This window comes from Apteryx mantelli, chromosome 2, assembly GCF_036417845.1.
Source record: "Apteryx mantelli isolate bAptMan1 chromosome 2, bAptMan1.hap1, whole genome shotgun sequence".
In the NCBI taxonomy this organism is placed as follows: domain Eukaryota; kingdom Metazoa; phylum Chordata; class Aves; order Apterygiformes; family Apterygidae; genus Apteryx; species Apteryx mantelli.
The window spans coordinates 121609697-121636248 of NC_089979.1; the positions used below are offsets into that span (position 1 = coordinate 121609697).

The 26552-nt window shown below is 37.8% G+C and overlaps 1 protein-coding gene across 1 annotated transcript in view; it reads right to left on the reverse strand.

Annotated features, from left to right (window-relative positions):
• Positions 1 to 26552, reverse strand: part of NEK11 (NIMA related kinase 11) — a 110195-nt gene that overhangs the window by 52524 nt on the left and 31119 nt on the right. The window contains exons 4-11 of the mRNA XM_013950728.2: positions 25671 to 25735; positions 24242 to 24368; positions 11808 to 11957; positions 11648 to 11726; positions 11082 to 11167; positions 7278 to 7397; positions 5002 to 5095; positions 3953 to 4091 (exon numbers count right to left, since the gene is read on the reverse strand). Of these exons, the coding sequence (XP_013806182.1) occupies positions 3953 to 4091; positions 5002 to 5095; positions 7278 to 7397; positions 11082 to 11167; positions 11648 to 11726; positions 11808 to 11957; positions 24242 to 24368; positions 25671 to 25735 (860 nt within the window). The remainder of the gene's footprint in view (positions 1 to 3952; positions 4092 to 5001; positions 5096 to 7277; positions 7398 to 11081; positions 11168 to 11647; positions 11727 to 11807; positions 11958 to 24241; positions 24369 to 25670; positions 25736 to 26552) is intronic.

Sequence of the window (26552 nt, forward strand, 5' to 3'; positions counted from 1 at the left end):
TAAGGAAGGCAGACTCGGATATGCTGTAAGTGGCTAGGGTTAAAACATATCAAAAATACAGAAGAAATATTAGGAGGCATTAAGAGATATAAACAGTGAAAAGAAAGTATTAGTGCCGGGGCATAAGCTACTAATAAAAACTTTATGTGAAATACTAAATCAATTCCATGTCACTCATGCCCAAATACACTGAAATAAAATGAGAGCTGTCTCAGAGACTAATGAGGTAGATCATTTTTAGATAAGACTGGAGAGCCTACCTTATGAGTGGAGTCGAGCAAAGCTTGCCTTGTTTAACTTTGAAAAAGGCCGGCTGACTAAGGATATTACTGCTGCCTGTGAAAACATGACACCAATGGAAGGAAAAGAACTACTTAAGCTGCAGGGCAATGTGATTCAAAGATGGGGATATGAAACAGCCGGAAGCAAATCTAGGCCAGAAATAAGAGGGTTCATACACACTGCAAAATTTGGGTCCAGGAACAACTTTCTGCAGAGAGAGGCAGTACCCTTCCAGGACATTGAAGCCAGACTTCACATTCTTTTGGAAAGGGGCAATAAATATTGGTGGATGTGGAGAGTAGCCCCAGTTTGGACTCAGAGGCCAAAGCCAAGGTTGTAGTCTTTCGCACCCTGTGGGTTCGTTCAGCAGAAATCGGTATGAGTGGGGCCAGTACTTGCTCTCTAGCAGAGCACCAAGAGGAGCCAAAATAATGGCTTGGGAATACATGTGCTTAACGCACACCTTCCTCCCTTGGTTCATTAAAGCAAAAATAGCATAACTTGCTATTCACATAACTTTGCACTTTTATCCACTCCCAGATTAAAACTGGATCCCTTTCTTTTTGAGTTTAATCAACGCAAGCATGTACAGTTTTCAAAGTGATTTCTGTCAGCAAAAGCCCATGTTTCTTTGTGCTTCTGCTCCCCGTCACTGAAAAGCTCTGCATTTGCCTCCTTTGTGCAGGACGCACGTCCAGAATCCCTGAAGTGATCGGGGAGAAACATGACAGTGTGTCAAGGTGCAGTGGCCATCACAAGCCAGTCTAGCTTAGCAGGTGACATCTGAACAGTTAGATTTAAGAGCTAGACTGAATCAGTCCCACAAGGCTCAAACTGCTCTGTAGTGTCCCTCGTTTCTCCGAGGAAGGAAGACATCTACAAAATGCAGCTGGATGGCATAGTAAGGAACATAGTGTTGAAGAAGTAACTGAATTTTGTTGTTTAAAAGTAGCATTTCCATTGCCCACAGCATTTCTCTGTAATAAGAGCCAATAATCTCAGTAGTAAGAATCTGTATAAGAATCAGATTGTTTAAGTATCTGAAGAAGTCATTGTAAAACCTGTGAAAAGTCTGAACAAAATTGTGATGTAACACAGTGAATTAATCTCACCATCAAAAGCATAGGGTCTGCTTAGATCTCTTTTGTACTTTGGAAAAGAAAGCTGCTTGAGGACCTACAAACTGGTCAACTATTTGTGACTTTAGGTAACTCTTTTATATGGCCCTCAAGTGCACTGAGGTGATAACTAGAGTGAAAAAAACAATCAGAAGATCACTGCTGATTACATAACTCAAATATGGAAAGAATTTTAGACTTGCCATGGAAGTCTATAGCAGTTAATTGTTTCGGCATTACTGAAACTTGTCCACCATGCAGTCCAATACCCTAAATTGTCATGGTGTTTTTCATTTATGTAACTTTTACTGCCTTTTCCCAGCTTTCAACATGTGTACCTACTACTTCTAAAATTGGATCAAGTTACCACGCTTTTTAAAACTATTTGTTAAAACTAAATCTTGACCTTTTATTTGATAATAGCTCCTCCACTCACATACAACTGTTTTTCACAATGCTTCAGCTTATTTTCAGTGAAAGCACAGTGTGAAGTGTTTTGTTTTCTACTCCTCGTCCTAACCTTTTAAGGGCCTGGTCTTTCAAATCTCCAGGCTCTAATATTTTTTCCCCATTTATGTTGCAAATTTTCCAAGGCCAGCAGGACATAAGCCGAAGAAAGTTTGAACTTTCTTCCCTACCTGTTAGTGTAGGGACACTACCCCTGGCTGCTCCCCAACCAGTTTTTCCCATTCCTGAGAGGATTTGGGGGGCCTGACCTGATGTAACTAACTCTAAGGTTGCTGTTGCTGAGCCTCCTCAGCAGTCAGGAACAGCTTCTCACTCCTGCCTATTTTCCACCTCCTCCACTGTTGTTAGTTATTAGCTGTAACTGGGGAGCTTGTTAGGGTGGTATTCATAGTCTAACTTCTTCTGCTAACCTAATATGTGTTAGCAAGATTTATTAACACATAACACACAATTTTATAAAACCATTTTGTAGCTTTGCTTCTAGTTTTCTGTTTTTTTCTGTCCTATAGCCTGTTGATCCAAAAGCAAATTCTATTGAAAATGAATAGCTGCAACCATTCCTACATTTTCAAACACAAAGACTCCATTAATAACTTAATTAATAATTAGACATGTAGGACATTCATAGTTGAACTGAACTGTGTAAAGAAAAGAAGAGTATGAACACTGAATAGAGTAAGTAACAGCTTTGACACGAACCTCAGGAATAACAAGATAATCATACAGCAAAAAAGAGAAACCATGTAATTTCTCTTGCCTATCCATAAGTTATTTTACTCATGAATCCAACACTTCATTGTCAATGAATCTGACAAAAGCAATATCATTAAATCCACATTCGGCTTTGTACAATGGACAGGCCAAACTTGCATCACCGGTGTAAATGCATTTGATGATTGTCTTTAGAGTTCATTAACTTATTAAACTAATGATAAAAGAGACATCAGTTTCTTTCCTTTCTTGTATGTTGCTCTGTTTCTATTTAAGTATCTTTGTATGCTTCCCCCAGCACACCTCCCACCCAAATCCACTGCTTTCTCTTGGTCTGCTACTTGCAATCTCCTCCCCCCAGGATGTACTTTCTAGCAGCTGCCTTCTCTCCTACACAGATCATCCCTCCTTATACTGTGAAAGAGCAAGCCAACCACACAGACATAAATGAGGCTACATTGAAAGTAAAAAAAATGCTATTAAAAAAACCCCACCACCACCACAAACCAACCAGTTTTGATGCCTTTGATTTAATGATGTAACCCTTCACAGGCATACATAAACTAACACCAGCAGCCAGAGATCTTAGAGAAAAGTAGTTTAAGTATTTAAAAGTGTACTAAGACATATTTGCAAGATTCTAGTCTGATCAAAAATCTTTCACCAAAATAGTGCTTACACAAGGATTCTTAAATATTTAAAAGTATGACACTGTTCTAGAACATTATAGAAACAGAAGATATATTTGTGCTACCAAAAATATTTTCCTTAATTAGGAAGTACATTATTTCTACAGTCTGCCACATTTGCAAAAATTTGACTATTTGTTCATGTCTACAGTAAAGTACACGTTATATATAGTTTTTCATATCTTCAAGACAGTGGCTAAGCATTTCAGGACAATATAGATAAGCACGGTTTAAAGAGTTTTCATCTGCTTCTCACATTCATTATATATAATAAAAATGGCATCAAGGTGTATTAAGGGCAAACTCTCTGTTATTTTGGTACTCGTTTTTCCACTGGCGAGATAATTTAGGAGATGCTTTCCTAACACCAGCCATTGCATATGTGCAAAGGTTAAAACTATCTCCTCCTCCCTCAGCACCTCATTTAGAGAAGATGTGTTCACCTCCTTTGATGGTGTCAGGTCATTCACACCGGGAAGACAGACTGCCCTGCCATGTAGCTCTACTCTACACCCATCCACCCAGATTATATTCCTTTTCTCTTTGTAGATCTTTTGACAACTTCACAAACATGACTGCTTTTCATACTGCAGTTCCTTCACCATAGATTAACTACCAAGGACAAAATTAAATATTGCTTTCATATAGGAGGTTTCACTTCAACATCACATTTTAAGTTCTTACCATGCTCCATAGGTTCAGACACACAGAGCCGACCTGATGTCTCATTTCCACGTGGTTCATCATGTCCTGTGGACACACAGTCCTGTGTAATGACTGGCTGAGAATGAATTAGGGGGGTTGAAGTCTGTTCATCAGATTCCTTAGTTGAAGCAGCATGGATAAATGGGTACAATTAGAGCTTTCAGTAGGACCACAAGATAACTGCTATCCTGATCTCCTGATCTATACAACTGCTGGGACTTGCAGCAAGCAAATACTTACTAAAAAAAAAAAATCTTAACTTTTTTATTGTAAGCAAATACTTTTTAAAAATTCTTATTTTTTTTTATAATGATCAACAGTGACTCAGCTATAAACAAGGAAGGATTTAACATGACTGTTTCTCCAGAGACAATGGGAAGTAGAAACTGGAGTGCATAAAAGAAAAGAGGTAGAAAACACAGCATTAAAAAAACAAAAAACTCATTATTTCTGTGACGCTTTCACTGATTTTTTCCAAATGGACATTGCAGTTTGTGAAAAGCCATAATGCTAGGGTTGAACAGGCCTATCTTCTGTCACATATATCTTAAAAGCAAATGACAGCTTACACTGGGAGTCACTCCAAGACCTTCTTCTTACTAAATAGCCAGTTGGAATGTTAATATTCTAAATTGATCAAATGAAAAGAACCAGCAGCCATGCCAAAGTATGGTATTTAAGGGATTACAGTTCTGAACTTATCCAGAAAACAAATGTATTTTGAACCCTAATATCACATAGGAAGGTCAGTAGGTACAACATTTCAGAGAGCAGATTTCGATTTAAGGAGGAATCAAAAAAAGAAAATTATGCAATGTATAAAGAATTTGCTGAACCATTTCTTAATAACTGCATACACTTTCTCTCAACACAGACCTAGGTTCAGTTAAGCAGTCTAGACTTTGATGTATGTCCCAGTTACTAATCCCAGGGCAGGACTGTGCCTCTGAAGAAAGCATGTGGAAAACGGAAAAATGGTGTACACTAAATGTGTGTACATGACTTTCAAAACAACAGCCCATACTTACTTGTAGGATGTTGACATTCAACTGCTGAAAATTACGGGACCTGAACTCTTGCATTCTTTTGATATTTTCTTGATATTTTTCTTCTGCCAGCTGTCTGTAAATACAGATTACTTTTATTTAGGCTATGATGTGAGGAACTGCACAGAGGGATTTTGTCAAAGTATACATGGAAAAGAAAATTCCATAATAAAACTACCACGGTGCCAAACACTCAAAGCATCTGCTCAAGTCACCGTTCGTCTCAGTGAGCCCACAGACAGAATTCAGGCCTCGTTCACAAACAGTTTCATATACACCTTTCACAATTTGTGCAATATAACTGAAAAATAGCAAAGTAGTAGTCCCAGGCACTTTTGCTCCTCCCAAAGATCTTAAATACTTTGAACTGGATTTCACCACGTCGGCGAGGAAACTCTCGGCTGAAGAAAGGCACATACCATTTATGCGCTATAAATACTTCACCAAGGGGAGAGGGCATAGCTGTTGTTTCCTATACGAGGCTCCTTGAGCCAAGTGCTATGTAAAGCAAGTCTTCCAGCTCCCTGCCCACCCGTGCCTAGACACGCACTGCTGAAGGCAGATCTCTGGTTTGAGAAAGTACTGTGGTTTCGCTGTGTTAGAAATACTTCCAGCCAGCGTCACCTGGCATTAATCCAGAGCTGAATTGTCTGTGTTAAAGATTCAGGACTGAGAATAAGATTTGAAGATTAATATGTTGCCTTTCTATTACAGGCTATATTTGATTTTGTTGCTGGGGGGAAAAAAAACCATGAAAATCTAAATAGGAAATGATGAAATTTAAGAAAGTGAAAAAACTAAAAGCAAGCTAAAATATCCTACCATTACTTCCTAATCTCCACCCATAAAAAAGGGGGTGGGAGATGGGCTTCCTATTTATAAATTTCATATAAGTATAAAAGTTGGCCTAGTAAAGCATATTATTGAAAACATCATGCAGAAAAGGTGTTAAATTCAAATACTTGTTATATGGTGGTTTCATTCCAAGGAGATCTTTTTTTTTTTAAGTGAGGATTAACGTACATATTCATTTTCAAATGCAATTTTTTCTCCAATGCATTGGTACATGTCAGACAGGCATAAATACTGGTCAGACATGCTTTCCAAAAGGAAATTAAGACCTTCAATTTTTTGTTTGTAGCTTTTTGGTACAAGCATGGCAAGTTAACACAAGTAAAAGTAGGATGTGACTTTACAGAGCACTTCTGCTCTTCTGCAATTACTGTTCCTGCGCATTCTTCCCAGTCCGGAAGGGTAAGCTATTTTGCAGTTATTCGAAGGGAGGCAGGGAAGAAGGACAGTTCAGGAGGGACAGAGCTAGCTGCAGAGTTACTGAAGCCATTCATTCAGACCTCACATTACCTCGCACTGCTGTTTGTAATGGGAGGTCATTGCCATACTGCATTGCGAGCTTGTTTTGGCATGACAAGCTTAAGATGTTGATTGCCTTGATCAGAAATTGTTATTCCCTCTATTAAATATCTATAAATCATAGAATAAACATTTGTTAATGCACATTGCACTTTGAAAAATGGTTTTGAAGAAAACATTAAAATGAATTAATGTAGCACTTTTCTATTTTTCTTTTGTATAAAATAAAACGTTCAATGTTTTTAACTGGGAAAAATCAAGTGTGTCATTGAAATAAGATATTCTTCTTTTTATTTGAAAATAGAATCCAGGCATGCATTCATAGGCTTCAAGCTATTTCTCAAGTTTGACTCAGAAATGGTACTTACTCTCCTTTAAATCCTCCCCCTTTTATTATGCCTCACTTAAGAAAAGACTATAAATTCTAAAGGCTTTGTAACAAGTTCACTACCTGCATTTGATCATTTGATAAGGCTATTCTCTGAGCTATTAACTTTTATTGGCAAATCTCTTAGGGCAAAATAATTGAAGAAAAAAAATGGATTTTAACTAAATGTCTGGCTTCTCAGAATGTGTACTCTTTAAAAAAACCTGCAAAAAGTCATTTAAAAAAATCCTGTAGTAAAGAAACTGAAAATTTCTCATATACTTATTTGAAAAGAAATGCCAGTATCGAAGTACCAGTTTTGGGCTAATGCTCTGACTTTTCTTTTTATGTAAATAATTACTGATTTAAAAATCCACCAGCCCCATTCACTTTGAGTAGCTGAAGCACCTTTTTCATTTTTACTTTTTTTCATCTTGATTGCCATAATTCTCTTGTAAAACTGTTATAAGGGGCAAAACTGCATGGCTAGGGCCCGGTGTTAAGGTTATGCCCAACTTACTTCAGCTTCCTTGCTTTCTCATCTGCAGCATTTAACTTCCTCAGCCTCATGCGTTCCCGCGGCGTCATCCTCTGCACTTCGGAACGCTCCCGCAGAGTTTGCAAGTGGACTTTCCTCCGCCTGAAATGGAAGGCAGGCAAGCCCGTCATAAACAGGTAAACATTGGGATTTGGGGTTGGATATTGAAACATACTGACATTTAAAACGAAATAATTGGAAAGTCACTACAGGTACTATAACAGACTAAACAGACCTTAGTTCCCAAAGCAAATGCCTCTTTTAAACTGAAATGTTTAAACTCAGATTCATGAAGAACGTGAAGCTTTTCAGGCATTTCATGTGAGAATGGGAAAAGGCAAACTGAGTTCCTTAGAAGATTTAATGTTGAAGCACATTGAAATATTTACCTCATCTGGCTTCATTATTCAGTGTGTTCCAAGTAAAAAAGCTGCCTTTAATTTAAATGAAAACCACTGAAAAAGCAATATCAATTATAACTTTTAACAATCAATGTAAAATGTATCTAGAATAAAGGAGAATATTAAAGAGCCTTTAATGAAAGTTAGAATAATCCTGCTGTCCTCTTGAATTTCTGGTCCTAATGAACAGTAACAATTCACTGGTTAAATGTTCTCCATAGACCAGCCCTGAAAGCTGAGCATGAATTATTGACATATGTATCTCATTTGTATTTATCAATATGGGAGAGTAATATTTGTTCTGTCAGAAAAAGGATATAAAATCTGAGATCAATATCACAACCTGCAGTGATTACACATATTAAACCATAGTTTGCAATACCTTGGCAGTCCTATTTCACTTACACTGAAATTTTGGCTTGTTTAGTTTTATGATATCAAGTATGAATTTCAAATAGCTATTTTTGCTCTTATGAAATAATTTCATTTCTGATCATCTAAGAGCCCACTTTTGTAACCATATAAATTGCAAAGATCCTTGTGGATTATCATATTGAAATCAGGATTTTAATAACATGAGAAGGGAAGTGTTCACTATCCTTTTCAAATGCTATAGAGGGAAATACTGTAAAGATATGAATGTTACAGCAAAATATGAAAAACTAAGGACAAAGACGAGCACAGTTCAATTATTAATCAGAAAGAAACTAACTCTTCAAGTATAAATAAGGTAGACATATTTCCTGTGCCTTGGAACAAACTCCAATTCAAATCATCAGAACCTCTAGGGGAAAAAAAGCCATTTTTCATCCAAGATGAAACTGAACTTATACAGTTTTATGCTTTCTTAAATATTTAAAATTTATGACTTGCATGGGAGTGGAATAAACTAAACCATTAGAAGCTTTTATTAGAAAAAAATAGACTCAACTATACATGCCAGAAAATTCCTCATGAGAAAAAATACAATAGATGTAAAGCAGCAATGACTGGGGAGGACACCATAGTATACACACTCAGACTACAGCATTGCTTCATTATAGCAGATATGTGCAATCTTCTATGTTTAAATTATTCCTTTACTTTCCTTTATGAAAGGCATCACTTTTCAGGTATTTTGAGTTAATTTTATCTACCTGTTTAGAACTTGAATTGCAAAAATGCTTTGGCATTTTGCTTACCACTAGCTATACAGGCAGCCAGCATTCTCATAAATGCAATGAAAGTCATGATCTTATTCATATATATATTGCAAACACTTAACCTAAAAGAATCAGACCATAGCATATTTGAAGATAATTTATAGTGAAGTTTCTCTTAGGATTTTTTTTTTCTTCTTCAAGGTGATGCCCTGAATTTGAAAAACTCAGGGTAATTTTCCATGCTCTAACAAAAATAGTTGCTTTCCATTGCTCCACACTCCACAGGAACTCTGGACTTCTATACAAAAGAAATGGACTTTCTACCTGCTTTTAATAAAAGTATAAGAACATTATGTTTGTAGTTAGAATCTGCCCTTCATCTCAAAGATTATGGACTTGCTTTTGAACAGGTACAATAATAGTTACAGACTCTGGGAGATGCACTCATGTCCTCCCTGTGTGCTAGTGTTGTCAATATATGATGTCAATTTGAAAGGTGACAAGACTCAAAATTTTCAAATTAATGACAATGGATGAGGTATGGAATATAGTATATGCCACAAATAATAGAAAATGGTTTGATCAGTCTAGTCTAGAAGCATATGGATATCCGAAGTCTAAGCGTACATTTTGCAGGTAAAGTACTGATTCCTCAATGTATACATAACCTTTTGGTGCATATAGATAATCAGAAATCCTGTACAGATCATAAATGAAAATCCACAAAATAAAGGCATGTATTAAAAGTTCCTTAATGATTCCCATACTTCATGCTTTAATAAGCATTTAATACTCAATATAATCCAGATAGGGTTAGCATAATATTTGGGCTAGATTTCAGTGCCCCAGAACTATTTAAGGTATATCCCTGAGGAACATCACTGCGGTACCAAATAACACCTATATTTCATTTGAAGAGGCAGGAATCCCCTCAGTTAATTGAATCAATCTGAATACAGAAGCAATGGACATAAGAGATGCCTAATATTTCATGATTATTATACATCTATCTCACTGTTGTGTTTCCAGTAATAATAGCAAAGGGTTACTTCTAGCAGAGCAATAATAGTGGAATAGCAAGAAGGCCAAAAACTGGACAGCAGTCTCCGTGGGCTCCATTTGCTGCTATTTATTAGATAGTTATTACTAGGCAAAACAGGTATCATTTATTGTTACCTTTTACATCTATGCTTCCAAAGTTCACTGGCCCATTTCATACTGAACGGGAAACCCAAACAAGGGACTCCAGCCTGGTGAGAAGACAGAGACTCGTCTGGCCAGAGAACGTGAGAACAGGAGCCATGGGGTGGAAACCTGCACCTCAATTTCTAGCAGTGAGAGCTCTACAAATACAATCTGAGTACCTTAAACTGGCTAAAAGATATGCGTATTGGGACAAGTATTTAGAGGTAAGCAAGAGACAGGGATGGCTGTTACATCTGCGTAGGATGAAACATCATGAAGGTCTGATTTTGAATGTACCATCTCTTAGCGCGAAGCCACGTACAGAAAACTTGGGGACAGGAAGCAAAGGAAAACACTAGCTCTACTCGAAAGTGCAGGAATAATTTACAAAGGCAGAACAAAATTACCCATGTTGACATTTGCTTTAACTATTGCAGCATTGCAATTTAACACAATTTATTAATTAAAAATATATTCAGTGCTTAAAAAGACAGATTATGTGCAGAGGCACTACCAATGTAAGATCCAAGAAACATTGCTAGTGTTAATTTCTCAGTATAGTTACAAGACAAATATAATGATATTCTACAGACATACCAGCTGAATATTAGTTTAAATATTTATACTTCTAGTTTGACATCATTTAGAAACCATAACTTTCAAATTCAGTAATTAGTAGGTACATAAACAACAGAGCTATAAATGATCATGACATAATTAAAATGATGATCTAAGCCTTCAAAATATAAAGACTAAGGTCATGATTTATTAACATACCAACTGGTACTAAATTAACACATGCATATACCACATATGCATGCACAGTTTACACAGTTACATAATAAAAATTTGGCTTTTAAAGTGACTTCTTCACCCTAAATCTTAATTATATATCTCATTAATGTGCTTGTCCTTCTGCATAAGCCTTTTTGGAGAACAGGTCTCTTTAAAAATATAGCACTATGAGATTAACACAAATAAATGTTTACAACACAATAGTATTTGGAAACACTGTAATTTCATATACTACTGCCCACAAAACACTTAAAAATACTTACACAGCATCAACAATATGAGCAGCTTCTTTCTGCCAGTGAAATGCTTTATTTTCCACAGGCATATGTGTGAATTTGTATTGTATATTCTGCAAAAAAAATAAAATAGAAGCCATTTCAATACTTAGGGCTAAAATGATCCAGCCTCTTCACCTATGATCCAGCACAGTCCTAATGCAAAGAGTGATTTAACAGTTTTCTATCCCAACTCCTTAGAAAGCCAAATAGTATATATGCTAAATCAGGCACCACAAGAGCAAGATGCACTGGTTTTCATTGAAATTATGACTGACCAGAACAGGTCAGAGATTGTATGTACCCAGACCCAAACAATCTGCACATGTTATACATAAACGCACATAAACGACTCAGGCTTCATTTCTCACTGCCTCCCTACCTCAGTCATATTGCAATTTAGTTCTGAAAGTCCCATGGACTGCAGTTCCCATGAATTTCTATCAATCAGACTTATTTTTTGTCTACACATTTTTTTTCTGCCTCCATTTCACTTTTGCAAAATGCATACTCAGACGGTAAATGTACAGCTACTGCTTTGTCTCCTTGTATACCTTCAGTTGTTCATCAATATAAGGGATTTTTAGAATCTCTGCTGCTGCTGGTCTCAGGGAAGGATTCTTACTTAGCATGCTGAAATAATAAAAAAAAAAGAGATAATTCAATAATCTTCCAAATTAATTTAGAAAACTGCTAAACAATAAAATAGCATACCTGTTCAGCACAGCATTCAGTTTGCTTGGATATCTATCAGGAAGAGAAGGTGTATCACCTTCTACAATTTTTAACACTACGGACAAAAAATTGTGGCCACTAAATGCATGGTTCATACAGCACATCTCATATAAAATGCATCCCAGAGACCTGAAGAACAAAATAATAGGAATACTATAGGCAATATTTTTGAAAGAAGCATGCATAGTGACATTACAGTACATAAAAATCACAATATCTGTGGTTAGCCAAATTGTATACTCTTCTGAGAACAGGATAATTCATTACCGTGCTACCCTTTTCATCTGAAATATTCTTATTCAGATCACAGATTATGTTTAAAAACAGGAGCAAGCATCATTCTATTTCCATAAATGCAGGTGTAAACTTAAGTTCTCAATATAAATATATATATATACACTTGTTCATATATGCATGTGTGTATATACATATGTAAACCCTGTTATATGAATCAACTTAAGTTTTTACTCATTAAGTTAAATATGAAGTATTTTAATTAGCGACTGACCGAGAAAGTGTTTTAGTAATTTTTAGACATAGATTTGTTCAAATTGGTTTTGCAAATTAATTTTTGACAGCAAAGCAAAGCTAAAATTCAAATTCAAATTAAATAATGCCGGTTTTAAATCACAGAAATGTCTTCTAGCACAGTTTCAGTCATTTGGCCACACATCCAAATTAGATCGGGGGGAAAAAAAAATCAGTTTGGACTCAAAGTAGTACCAAGTTTAGATGACAGTTTCATATTGAAACATCTAAATTTCCAGGAAATTTTATTTGGAGAAGAAAGGAAAAAAATTGAACATTCAGGTCTGGAGACCTAACTGAGAACCAGTGTCAGCTTTAACCCATTAGAAACCAGGAGGAATGAGCACAAACAGAAAATTTTAAATGGGCCTTTGGTTTACCATCAGCCTATTTACCAGGCTCTTTTTCTTGAATCCTAAGGGATGACACAGAAGATCACCAAGGAAAACATTTTAACATAAATACCCTCATAATAATTTATGCAATGATTATTCATAATAGCTTGCACTTTAACTGCGTTCTGACACATGTACTGAAAAACAACAACAACAACAAAAACATGGGAATTACAGGGGAATTAACTTTTACAGCCTTTGAAGCACGCCCAGTATTACCTTCATTTTACAGACCAGAGAACTGCGGCACTGATGAAGGCCTTGACCAAGGCCACAGAAAAGGCTGGCAAGAGACCTGACTACAGGATCAAACTCACCTAAGTAACCAGCTTAAAAATGAGAGCAAATTTACTCTTAATGTCGTACTTGATTGTGGTATCGCTCATTTACAGAAGTAGTATGAAAATAGAGCATACTGAAAATAAGCAGAAGTATGCATCGGTGGATGGCTTGGGTTAAAAAAAAAAGTAAAAGTATAGGCCTATTTTTGAAAGCAAGCAATGAATAAAATTCCAATTATTTATTTTTTTGTTAAAGACAAGGGATTAATTCAATCCATCTGGCAACAACAGAACAAGAGCAAGTAATTTTAAAGCTGAAACCCAGTATCTACATACAATACAAATAAGGAAGGGGCAGAATAGGAGGGCTCTCACACTAGAACTTTTTAAAGCAGTGTCTGAAAACAATTAGCACAACATTTTTGCTAACAACTGCATAAAGACCAACTATTGAGGAACTTAAATAATTGCCTAGTTTTTAAAAGATTTGACTATCTACTAACTTTCCTATTTCCAAAGTCTGTAAACAGTAATGTACTGACAACGATGTATATTTATGAAAGAATAGTATAGGCTCAGATTCTGAAACAAGACAACTCCTACATGAGAAAATACTTACTTTGAAAAAAAAAAAATACACACATAGCACCCAAAAGTGTCAGATAAAAATGAAAGCCAGCCAGAGGGAAGGAAAAAAAGAAGGGAAAATTCCAGCCTGACAGACTGTACTACAACTGTCTTTTGCAGAATCAATCTGTTTTGGAGAATGCTTGATTCCTGCAGCGAGGAATTGCTCACCAAGCCATTAGGGACACAGGATTCCCACCTCAGGGAAGCCCATTTAGGCAGCTGGTTTCGTGCTCTGACTACACTTGTGGCTTTGGAGAAAGACGACAAAGAGAGCCCAAGGCACTCTGCCAGGGCCAGCGCTATGAACAGGCTACCCAGGGAAAATCCCATCTGTCCCATGGGGGAAAAAAAAAAAGAAAGAAAGAAAAAGGGAAAAAAAGTGGTGGAAAGAAAATGAATAAAAGTTTTTACTGCAGGATACCACTCTTTGAACTGAAGTAAATCTCTCCTAGGCTGAGAAATGTTGCCCTGGCTCCCAGAGCAAGGTCATTTCTTCCCAGGACGGCTGTTGAGCTGCAGCTGCCCAAGGGAGCCACCTCCAAGCTTTTGCCTCAAGACGCCGTTTCACTGAGCAGCCCTGTCTCTACAGCCCCCAGCCAAGCATGTGTTAAGGAGCATACACAGCAAGGGAAAATTGCTTCCTGATTCCCATTAGCAATCAGTTTATGACCCAAAACATATATTCCAATTACTTTTATAAGTAGTCTTAGCTTGTATAACTGCTAATGTTATGGAATTACAAAACGGTCATAAAACTATGAGCCAGAGCATTTGGTTTGCTGGCTTTCGATGTTTGTGAACTGATTTGGCCAAGGTGCAAAGCAGCAGCACTCTGTTTCAGCAAAACTGATGTGTGCTCATTTCATAGCAAAGTCAGTTGTGCTCAGTTATAGCATAAAAAGGAGAGTCTGGCCAGTTTTCAGTATATTTTTTACAACATCAACTGACATGCCTCTAAGTTCTCCCTGATGTTTTTGGTCTTACTTCTTTAAACAAGCATTGCTGACTTTTTAACATCTTCAGTCTTTTGTAGATCTTCCAAAACTAAGTTATAGTCTTTAAAGGCTGTAAGATCAAAGTTAGCTTTTTAATTAACCTCTGAAAAACAGACAATCTAAATGTATATACCTTTGTGGCATATAGCTCTTGGTTTAATTGTACCAGAAGGTCATAAGACTTTGCTGACTCTAGACCCTTTGAGGAATACCTACATGTACACACACACCACGGTAACACTCCTCCACCGCCTATCAGGTTTTCGTGGCAGGGATTCTTCCCTTGCAGTTGTATGGAGCTTGTCATTAATCCTCCGGCATATTTCTGGGGTCTCTCTAATGGGGACAGGTAGATCAGGATCGCATGGCTCAGTGAGGCAATTAGATAGAATGGCAGTATACTATTCCCATACTAATTCCTGTGGGGCCTTTTTGAAGGAAGGGAACAAAGGGTCAATGCACCCAAAAAATCCATGAGATTTTTAAATAATGCCATGTACTTGATGGATATTTCCACTGAATTTTCCCCAGTGACTCTCAGGTCTTTTCTCTCAGAGAGTGCTTAAGGCTGAACACATAGCAGCTTTTATAAAAAACACAGATTACAGTACTGTTATATTTATTTTTATCAGAGTTACATTTCATTTTCCATTATGCTGACTAAGCATCTCTCCAATACTTTAAAGATTTTTAGTATCTCAGAATCCCTCTGGCTTTTATCAGCTATTCCCAAACATGCAGCCATTAACATTTAACCACAACATTTAATTAACCATCTAAAGACTCAGGAATCTCCCAGAATTACATGTACTGCTTAAAGCACCTTATAAGTTGAGTACCAAACCCTCTTTACAGCATTAGCAGTTCATCTAGTCAATAAACAGTATTTTATATGCTAGCAGAAATCTTCTGTGTTTCTCAAAAAGCAGGTGGGTTTAGAGTTAGCAGGAGAGCATTTATATTATGCTAACAAATAAGCCTCCTTTCAATGTAAAAATCCCATTCCAAAATGCTCCTTTACACAAGCTAGATTCACGTAACAACCTCAAACACTGAGGAGACTATTATTAGTTATGCAGATTTCATATTCTAGAAATAACTTTGGATATTGTAAAACCTTTATAATTAGGTGAGTAGACCACCTATTTCCATTAAGTTATATATGGTGGCAGGGGCCAAAAACATGGCAAAGATTTGCTAGTTTAGGTCCTTTTAAAAAGAACATGATTTTAATCTTTCCAATAAAGGAAAGATTCTTTCTGTTTCTTGTGCTTGTGGAGGTGGGACTTGATTTACTTTTTTCATATGTCTATAATAGCAGTTATAATGAGTTTTTCAATTAGCCCAGATATTTGATAGTCTTATGGTCATCTAGCATTTCTACAATAAAAAGAAATGGAAATAAAACTGAAAAAATGTTTAGCTCCTTGTGAATGTTTTATTAGTTCTTATTGCAAAATACACAATTTCAGCAAAACAAAGTATTAAGTGTTGTCAGCTCAATAAAAGAAAAGAACAGAAAAAAAAGAGAGATGTTATTGCTGATTATTTGCACACAGTTTATCTGTCACTCAGAAACGCAATAAGATACAGTAACAATAGGCACCGTACTGGAAGGCACTCAGTGTTTGCACTTGAGGATCTATATCTGATCCTTGGCAGACGACAAGACTACAGAATTCAGAGTCTCCTCTGAGCAACCCCAAGCTCCCAGGGCTAGAAAACCCGAAAAAATGTGGGACAAACAGTCCTAACCCCTCCTGGGGCAGGCAAAGCTTGTTAACATTATTCAGGAGATGAACAAGGCAATAGCTTCATCTGGGATGGGAAAGAGTGATGCTCAATCCCCAGTATGAAGAAAGCAGGAGCTAAACTGGTTGGGAGCCCTTGTGCAAAGGGAACTCCCAGTTTCCTGCAACAAAAGAGGATCTCTGGGGAAGCGACAGCAGCCACGTTCAGCTTCAGGAGCATTTGGGGCAGTTAGCACTGACCTCCTTGGAGGCTGCACCAAGACCCTGCAGAGCACAAAGGGAACCCTCCCACTCACCCTGTCCTGCAGGAAACTTCACATACAGGAGAAAAAAAGTGAGGGCTCACCTAATGCATTAATGAGCATTCACACCTGCCCTGAATGCACTGGACACCTTCTTTTAGTTTGCTCTCCTCTGGAAAGAAATGCTTTCATTTTATTCAAATAGTGTCTCACGTCACAAAACCCAAGTTTGTTTGGGCTGGAATGATGATCTTTATTCACTGTATGGGCTGGAATAAAAGCAAACTGATTAAAATTGTTACTGTGTTGGGAGACTCTCACATAATCCCACTGGATCTCTGATCACTTTCTTGATAATACACTGGTGAGACTTTGTCTGCATTCATCGGTGCTGGGAGTCCTATTTTGCCATAATTCTTGAATAGTTTTAGGAGGATTACACTGGTGCAATATGGGTAGAGCCTCATCCACTACTTTCTACCAAAAATATTTTAAAAAACAACCCCCCCCCAATAAATAAATAAATAAATAAATAAATAAATAACAAATAGCAAAAGAAAAACCACACATGCCTTGTAAAATGAAAGGATTAAAAGATTAATTTGGCCTAGGGTTGAAGTGCAAAGCATCTAACATATACACTTAGAAACTACACAAGACACATGGTTTAACACAGGTGAAGAGTCACATTTCTCGTGTACCAACAAGTACAGAGATGGTTAGGAATTTTTCAACAAAAGCGTTTTTCACTGGGACATGAACTTAGGTTAAACAAGAAACGTGGACCGTTTGCTAGCCACAAAGTTTTGATAAAACTTCTGCTCGGAAAGGTTTGAAAGCAACCCAGCTGTCCATGTGGGACATCAGAGATTCAGAGCAAGGTCTCTGCTCTGTCTGATTCAGACCAGGAACTCCAGCTTTGGTCCTTCACATCACAGGTCTTAGCCACCAGCTATTCTGTGTGGTTTCTCTCATTGTTCTGCTTTCTACAAATTATAAAACATTCACTGTCCCAGAGAAAGAGACTGCAACTATGCCCACCCACATCACTTAACCTTTCCTGAACTGTAAAAAGTGCCTTAAAATGACAAATACCGTCTTCAGTTTGCTTAAAATATGAATGCAATGCTACGGCTCCAGGAGTCGGGGAACGCCGGCCAACACTGAACACCAGAGCTTTTCACTCCACACAGCACGTAGGGCCAGGACGGGTCACCAGGGCACAGCAATGTCTCTGCGTCATGCTGGGCTCACATGCAAGTGAGCCCCAGCAGCCAAACATATACAAACAAATCACTTTGCTAACCCTCCACCCATCTCGGCCTCTTCAACTAGCCAACATCTCAGCTTGGCTGCCAGCATTGCCCCAACTCTTCCCAGCCTGTCTGCTCTTCTGGAGGAGACCCCAAGGGCAGCAAGGGCTCAAGCTGCTGCACCGACACCAGCTTCCCGAGGCAGCTCCTTGCCTGGAAAAGAAGAAACCCCCGACCGTGACATCTGCAAATGCTTTCACTTACTACCCAGCCAGTCCAGGCTGAGGGAGGGGAAGTAAGACATGTATTGCTCTCTTAATCCGCCTTCTGTGAACTAAGATTTGGAATAAAAATGGACTAGCAAAGAACACCAGCCCTGTTCTTATAACTGAGGACAAACATAAACACTGCAGCTTCTCTGAGCCTAACTGCAGAATTTTCCCTTTATGTAAAAACTGTAAAATATCAGGCTCTTTCCATCTATCCACCTTGGGTCATAAAGGACTAAATTTCTTGCACCAGCTACTACACTGTGCATAGTGCAGCCAATTTGCAAGAGATGGTCACAGAACACTTCAGCGAACCTGAAAAGCACAATGTCTCTTTAGAGTATATTATCAACTCCGTGTAAATTCAGGTCTTCCCAATGAACAATGATTAAGTGGACTGAAGAGTGTCCATGAAGGACCATGACACATTAGTGAGATAGCAATAACTGCCTCCTCTAGAAGATTTCTTACCTTTAACACATGAACACTTGTAATTCTGAATTTTTGTGTGTAATATTTTGAGCCCTGCTAGAGATCAGAAGGACAAGCCTGAAGAGAGAATGTTGCTTCAGGTAGTCGTAAAAGACTTGGGCAACTTCTTCATGAGGAACTGACCTTCCTGCAAAACGGCACAAGGATTTTGTCTCTCCTAAGAGCCATGGCAGCACCTGGCACCTCCGTGGGGGCGCTCAATCGCACGCCCAGAGATTGCTGGTGCTTCAGCCCCCTGTTATCACTGCCCCGGGGGAGGGCTCCCTCCTTGGCAGAGAGGACTGTGCAAGTCCTTTCATCCATACTGCTGCTTAATCCATGAAGCTGTCCTCACAATTAGTTACGAACTCTCAGTTATAGGTGACCTGACACAACACCTTCACAGGCACCTGAAAATTTAGGTTTATGTTTTCAAACAACTAGCTGCTTTAGAACATTGACTTTTACAGTAATAATGATTATTTTACCTAACTTGAGGTACAGGAAGCAATTACGCTTCAGTGTAGAATCAGTCTGTGAGATGGAGCGGGCACTCCCCAAAGGGAACTATGGCTTAGCATAAATGTTATGCCAGATCTTTGATGCCCTTTCTTACCTGAGGTGGGCAGATGGCTCCGGCTTCATATAGGAGCCTCTGTGCTGACAGCATGCTGCGATTACAGTGTCAGTGACGGGAGACTTTCCAAAGGTACCTGAGGATTCCCTTTCTACCTCTAAAATCTGCTTCCTCCCCTTTCAGAAGTGTTTGTTTCTTCTGCTCACATCTTCTGTTTGATGTGAACTGCCACTGTCCCTCTGATGTTACTGGCAGCTGCCAGGTATGGCAATTACAACAGCTCAAGAGCCAGCTTTCTGCATTAATACCTGTGTTAAATGGATGAACATGAGTTAAAGTTTAAAAAAGGACTGAGGAGCCCCAGGAGACTTGAGCTAGCCTGCTCAAGTTTTCATCTACAGAAACCGCTTCTTTTTTTCTTCTTCAAGTTTGCTTGTGCCTGTGCACAGTTTTGATACAAATGGACAAAAGTAGATCTTTCTGTCACCTGAACAAAGGCGCCTCTGAAGTCTACAAAGTTACAACAGGAGCAAAAATTACACTTGAGAGAACTTCTGTAACATAGGAACATTGGCACCTCCAAGCCCTGGGCTCCTAACCTCAGTGCCTCCTGTCTTCTGCAGACACAGGCTCTTCCAGCATGGATGCTCAGCAATCCCAATGCTACCTTGGAGTGCAAGGCCAGCAGCTGCAAGAGACAATATTTTGGAGGCCACTCTTTCCAGTGGGACCATGGCCATGGACTGAGTTGTGTTTTGGAGCAAGCAGTAAAAGTGCTGGACTTTCTTCTGGACCAACTTACCTCCTGCAGAGTCATGAAATGCAGACAAGCAATGATCATGCTACTTCCGATAGAAGTATTACTTTGATGCTACTTGCATCAAAACCCTCTATCTTACTCTGATTAGGCATGCAAAACCAGCTCTAACAATCATCAGAGCCATAGAAACTCTGTTACTAAAGAGTGCTTCCTCCAAGGTAGTCAGCACATTCTCACCCAGCCATAAGCACTGCAGAAGGACTTCACAGTAATCGCTTGGTGGCAGGAGGTATCCACATGTTGTGCTACCTGCATGTTTAATGAGCACTCAGAAAACACCAAAACAAGTGGATAATGACCCACATCAACTCATAGGATAAGGTGCTGTGACCCATTCAGATTTAACTACATTGGCAAAAGAATAACATCTGGGGGGAATATATTATAATTCAGTTTTTCATTGAAAACTCTTGGACACTACCTCAAAGCTGAGCCCTGAAGTCTGGATGCTAAGTCTTCCCGTACATAACACCCCACGGACAGCCCAGACATTCCAGCACTGTGACAGTTGCCGTTTATTTTTACCCAACCTTCATTTGAAATCTAGAGCTTCAATCCAATCTTCTTTCCATTTGCATGACCCTAAGGGCACAGGCTTTTTATGGAGTTCAAGACTGGTCCTTTCCAGCAGCAACAGAAATATTCATACATCACACCATTTAGCTTTACTTACTTCTATGCCATTATCGCTATTTGTGCAAAACTAGAAGTTTTGAGTGCTGAATATTAGAAATATTCCATTTCACATTATTTTAACTAATTTTAAGAAAAGCAACCTGATCTATCAAGTTTTGGAGAGGTTACTGATAGATCTATCAAATACATGTCCAGTCTATGTTAGGCACTTACAAACATTGTAGAATCAAAGTTGACTGAATGCTCGCTCCTTCAGTCATTTCCTACAATCATGTTTGGTCCCCAGTAGCACAAGTGGCATAGGCCTGCTGCATAGGGTAGGTTTGAGGGTAAGATATATGAAGCTTATATACGAAGTTCACCTCTACTAGGGTTTCTTATGTGTCGCTGCATAAAAATTATGTGAATGGGAGTAGGCTGTTCCTCAGCCCAACAGATAATTCTATCATTTCCTCCTTTCTCATGGATGGATGTATTAGGGCTGTAGAATATACTGTAGTTTGAAGGACACAAGAGCAGCCTCATCAAATCTGACCTCGGGTACGAGAATAAATAACCAGACAAAGAATAACAGTTCTATTTGAAATACCTACACATTACTCTGCTGAAGTCAGAATCAAAGAGAACATATTGTCTGTTGAATTGTAAAAATCCTACGTCATTTTAGCTGGTGTAGAATTAACCCTGTTTCATCCTCTCCTGGGTTTTACATTCAGTGAGAATACAAAAAAAAAAAAAAAAAAGAATTATGCTTATATATATTTATATATATATATGTCATATATAGAGAGAGATATTATCATAAATAATGATGCTAGTGCAGACCTAATTAGACAAAACGAAGTAGAACTGTGGGATCAATTGAAATCAAAGGCAAAACTCCAAATGATTTTAATAAGGCTAAGATTTACTCTTGGTAAGCCAACAAGCTAAGAATGTTAGCAGGATAATATGCTTCTAAAGGTAGAAACTTAGCATCATTTTTTGCAAGAAACCATTTTCTCTAATAAGCCGAAGTTACTGGCTCCAGGAAAATGAGCTGTCATGCTAAAGAAAGCCCCAAAACAAAATCCCTAAAACAACAGCAGAACTGCAGCAGAGTTCTCATGTATCCAGCAACTAAAACTGAGCTTTCATCAGCTTTACTAAAAACATATTTTTATCTCATAATTAAAGAGGTTTCTCAATAGGGAGAGACATTCAAATTTACCAACCCTTGTACCAGCTTGATAACAAAAGGCTGCAGAGAGAAACTCATCCACCCTCAGTTACCAGGTCATGATAGACTAAAAACAGCTGTCAAATGAACTTTGAAGAGAATATGTCTTCTACATACATTCAGATAAATAAAAGTGACTTTGTTTTTAGAGCCAACAGCTCAATGATCTCCTGCAAGGCATGGTCACCTCAATCATAAATTTCTATTTCAAGGAATGGAGCTTAGATTGTCCCTATAGCTAGTATGCTTTCCATTGAACTTGTGGAGGATGGTCTTTATCCTGCCCCTACATCTCTTCCCCAGTTTCCCCAAAACATTATGCAAAGATATCTGTTCAAAAATTGAGCATGCTGCTTGCTGATCACCAATATCTTACTGCCACATGCAAACTTCTTAATCAACAAACATTTAGAAAAAATCCACTAAAAATTTTCAGAATCAAAAACCAGATGCAAAGCCGTAAAATGTTTCAAAGTTTTGACACAGACCTCATCATATACAATCAAAGAAAAAGGAAGATATATGAAGTGATGTCTTATGAAATGAAAATGCAAAATGATATAAAAACTTTGGTGCATACTGCTATTGAGGGTTCTCAGAACACAATGGGCTGGAACGAGATGTACAGATCAAAGGAGCGGACAGGAGGGTTCACAAACAGAATAAGTGAGATGGACAATTCAAACTCACATGTGCCCAGTGACTACTGACAGTGTATAAAGACAGCAAATCCAAAAGAAAAGAAACAGAATCAATATTAAAATATTAAATGAAGAGACAAAATGACCAACTTAATCAAAAATACAAATGATGATGGCTTCATCACAAGAGTTTCTTGGCTCACAAAGAGAAGTCTAGTGGGTCTAGTGAGTCAGGGCACAACCAGTCCTTAGTGCCCCTACTGAGGGCCAAGAACCTCCTACCGAGGGCAGCTGCAGCCCCAGCTGAGAATTTTGCGTAGGTTACTGCTTTGGAAATACAAATGCACAAAATACAACAGAAAGCTACTAGCTAGTGACTTGTTTTGTGGGGCTTTTTTCTGCTATTTTGTAAACTTAAAAAGGGTGATCAACATGTCGTCTATAAAAATACTGGACCAATTTCTGCTTTTATTTACTCTGTATGACTTACATGGATTGAGACCTCTAATTATGAATAGAACTTAACCACATTCTTTACATCCAATTTCAACTGCAATAAGAGGAAATTATTCCTTACAGTAATAGACCACAAAAGACAGGTTTCTCTGCCTGTTCATTAATTCTCACATATTTTGAAATCTCCTCTCAACATATTTTTATTGACTACATGTATTTGTTTTGATACAAATGAACAAGACAGAATCTTACATTAAATCCATGTCAGTTCTGCTATAGGGAGCATGAGACAAGATTCTAGACTCATCTGTTGACTGGATTGAGCCTGTTAACTGTGAAAAATGTTTGTTACTGGTTAAAAATGGTTACTGTTACTGTTCTCAACTTTTAGAATTATATCCTGCATTCACAAATATATTTTGAAAAGGCAGAATGGAGTGAAAGCTAGATTAAATTATCAAGTAAACAAACTACATTCCTGTGGTTAAAGGCTTTATGAAGGAAATTTCCTGATTCGAAATACTACAAAAAGGAACCTGCACACTCAAAGGTTTCATAGTCTTTCAACAGATGTCAGGTTCTCAACTTGATTCTTTAACCAACACCTCAGGAAGTCCTGATCTCCGGGATTCTTCTTATCACATGAATGCAGGATTGGCACTTTGTTTTATTCCTCAGGCACCTACCCTTAAGCCTTGTCTAAAACAGAGTGCCGTTTTGCTTCTAGCATTTTCCAAGGTTTTTCAGTTGAGTTCCTATGAAGCTTCTCCTGATTCCCTCTCAGCCTGGAATCACTATTCTCTTGTCCACTTGTAAGCTTCACAGAAAGTTTCTTGTTTCCACTGGTGTTTCTCAATAAGAGAAAGAAAAAGATTTCCTCCTTCCTAGCAGAACATGGACTCGGTCCACAGTCACCCTGTGTCACAGCACAAACAGGAGCTGAATCTTACTCTCCTTTGAAGCCTGAGATAACTCTATAAAGCAGTAAACTACCTGCTTCTTAACACAAAGAGCAAACCTTTGAATTGTAACATATAACAAAAACTGCCTGGAACAGTCTTAGTGGAGAAGTGTGAGCACCCTACTGAAGAAGAAGCCCTGCTTCCTTTTACATTAAAATGAACCTCTTTTTTAAAAAAAAAAGTAATTTCCTAAATACAGCAGATGGTGACCTAGCAAATGTCATTTTATCTAATCTTCCTTTTGATTGAATGAATAATCCAACTGAAATAGCATGCTGACTACTCACCAAATGTCAGATTTTGTGTTATATCCCTGGTGCTTCAGTGCCTCTGGGCTCATGTAGTATGGTGTCCCAGTAAATGTAGTCGCAAGATCACATGAACCCATCAAAAGACAGGAAACTCCAAAGTCCCCTAACGATAACAACAGAAAGACCCCACAAAACAATTAAATTAATAAGAAGTCTAAAATTAATACAAAGAACTTCAAGGTTACTACAGATTTCATATACATTTCTGTTCACATTTAATTTTTTAAATTAAGAGCCATATACTCAGCTTGTATAAACTGTCAAAGCTCTGAAGATGTCAGCACAAAAAAAGAGTTTATTGGACAGCTCAGCATATTGGTAACAGGATGGAGAAATTCTTCATCTCCTGATCATCACTTCAAATTCAACCCCAACTGATTGTAACCAGAAAAAAGTTCTTATCTGGATGTTTATCTGATTTAAAATTTTTTGTAAATGCCTGACATACTTCCCCATCTCCACTTAACATCCATTTCAAAGAAAGAGAGGATTAGTCTTTACCCAACCCTGCTTATATTACCAGAAAGTAGGCCAAGGAATTAAAATAAAATACAAGCCTTTTTCTACCTCTTCAGGTAACTTCTACAGATCAAGGCTAAAGATATTGTTGCCATACTAAGAAAAGTTTTGCCCTGTCAATGTGTATGCAGTCAATAGCTCTAAGCACCAAAGTTTGATACTTTCACACCACTGTGATGAGCACTACATAAAAATCAGAAATATGTTCAGATCAAGTTGTTATAATAAATGCCTAGCACTTTTTATGAAAATGAAATTAACACAAAATAATTTTAGTGGAAATAAAATACTGAAGTTAGCCTAGGAATACTAAATTTTGTAAATAAAGAGAATGAACTAGTATATAGATCAGGAAATCCATATTAGATTAAAAGCATGAATAACTATAAAAAGGTAAGTTCCTAAGTAAATATTTACATTTCAAGAGCATATACAAATATTCATATATTTGTATAAAGTCACTGTTTTTATTGTTAGACACAATAGAATAACTGTCCATGGAAATAATTTGCCAGAATTCTAAAATATGGAAAAATCAAATTTCTGTAATTCTTAAAAACACCACAAAATCATAGAACTATAGAATAATGTAGGTTTGAAGGGGCTCTGGAAGTCATCTGATCCAAACTCCTCAAAGCAGGGCCAACTTCAAAGTTACATGAGGGCAGCCTGAGGTCCATGTCCAGTTGAGTTCTGAGTATCCCCAGCTTAGAGATCCTACAGCCTTTCTGAGTCTCTTTTCTTGTGTCTGACTATCAAATAAATGTTTGACATGAAATCAAAACGCTGTATCAGATACCACCTTATCAAAATCTCCTTATTCACAACATTTATGCTGGACTGTTCTATCACACTAAATATGTCTTAAAAAGTAAGGAAATCTTACCAATTTTAAGAAAATTATTTTTCAGAAATATATTCTTTGCTTTCAAATCTCTGTGAAGTATTCGCCTGGAATATAAAAGGAAATTCAACCTCATCCCACTTGAAGGATTCAGTGAAGTATCAAATATCTCAAGCATCTCTTTGATCTACATTCCTTGTTAGCAAGGCCAGCCTGCTACTATTAAAGCCTGACCTGTCAGTGACAACACACAGACAACGGCATTAAGGAGCTCCACATAAACACAGAGGTACATTCATAGATGCCCACAGGCAGGATGAGTGCCTAAGCAACCAGGATAATAAAAATGCACCCAGGGATCCCAGTTTGAGAACACTGATAAAGACTTAACATGAGCTGCAGTAGAAGGAAGAAAAGCGTGTTGTGCTGTCTTCCTTGCTGACTCTTCTTAAAAGCATTACATCCTGTTTTCAGCCAGACGAATGAGATGTCTCACAGTAGAATAAGGGATGGGGAAAACAGCAGTAAGATCCTCAAAGCTCAGAGAACTCCCCTTCAGAGAAAATGTGTTACTTGAAAGAGCAATATGTATATAGGCTAGGCTATTAGTTCAAATCGCTACAGTAATGGCCTGGAAGCCTTCCTGTAGATAAAAGAACATTACACAGACCAGGGATCAAAAGGAAAGGAAAAGGAACAACCAGCTTTGACAGACTTATTCTTCCATCAAGGACTGAAGCAACACCATAAACTACACACCATGGTGGGACAAACAGCATCGCCTCAATTTCTCGAAATCTTAATGTCTGACAGTACTTCCCCTTCCCATTAAGAAAATAAACAAAATACCTCTACAGTATACAAAACATTCTCAATTAATTCTTGTTAATAACACTTCCAAGAGGGCTCCCTACAACCTCAACT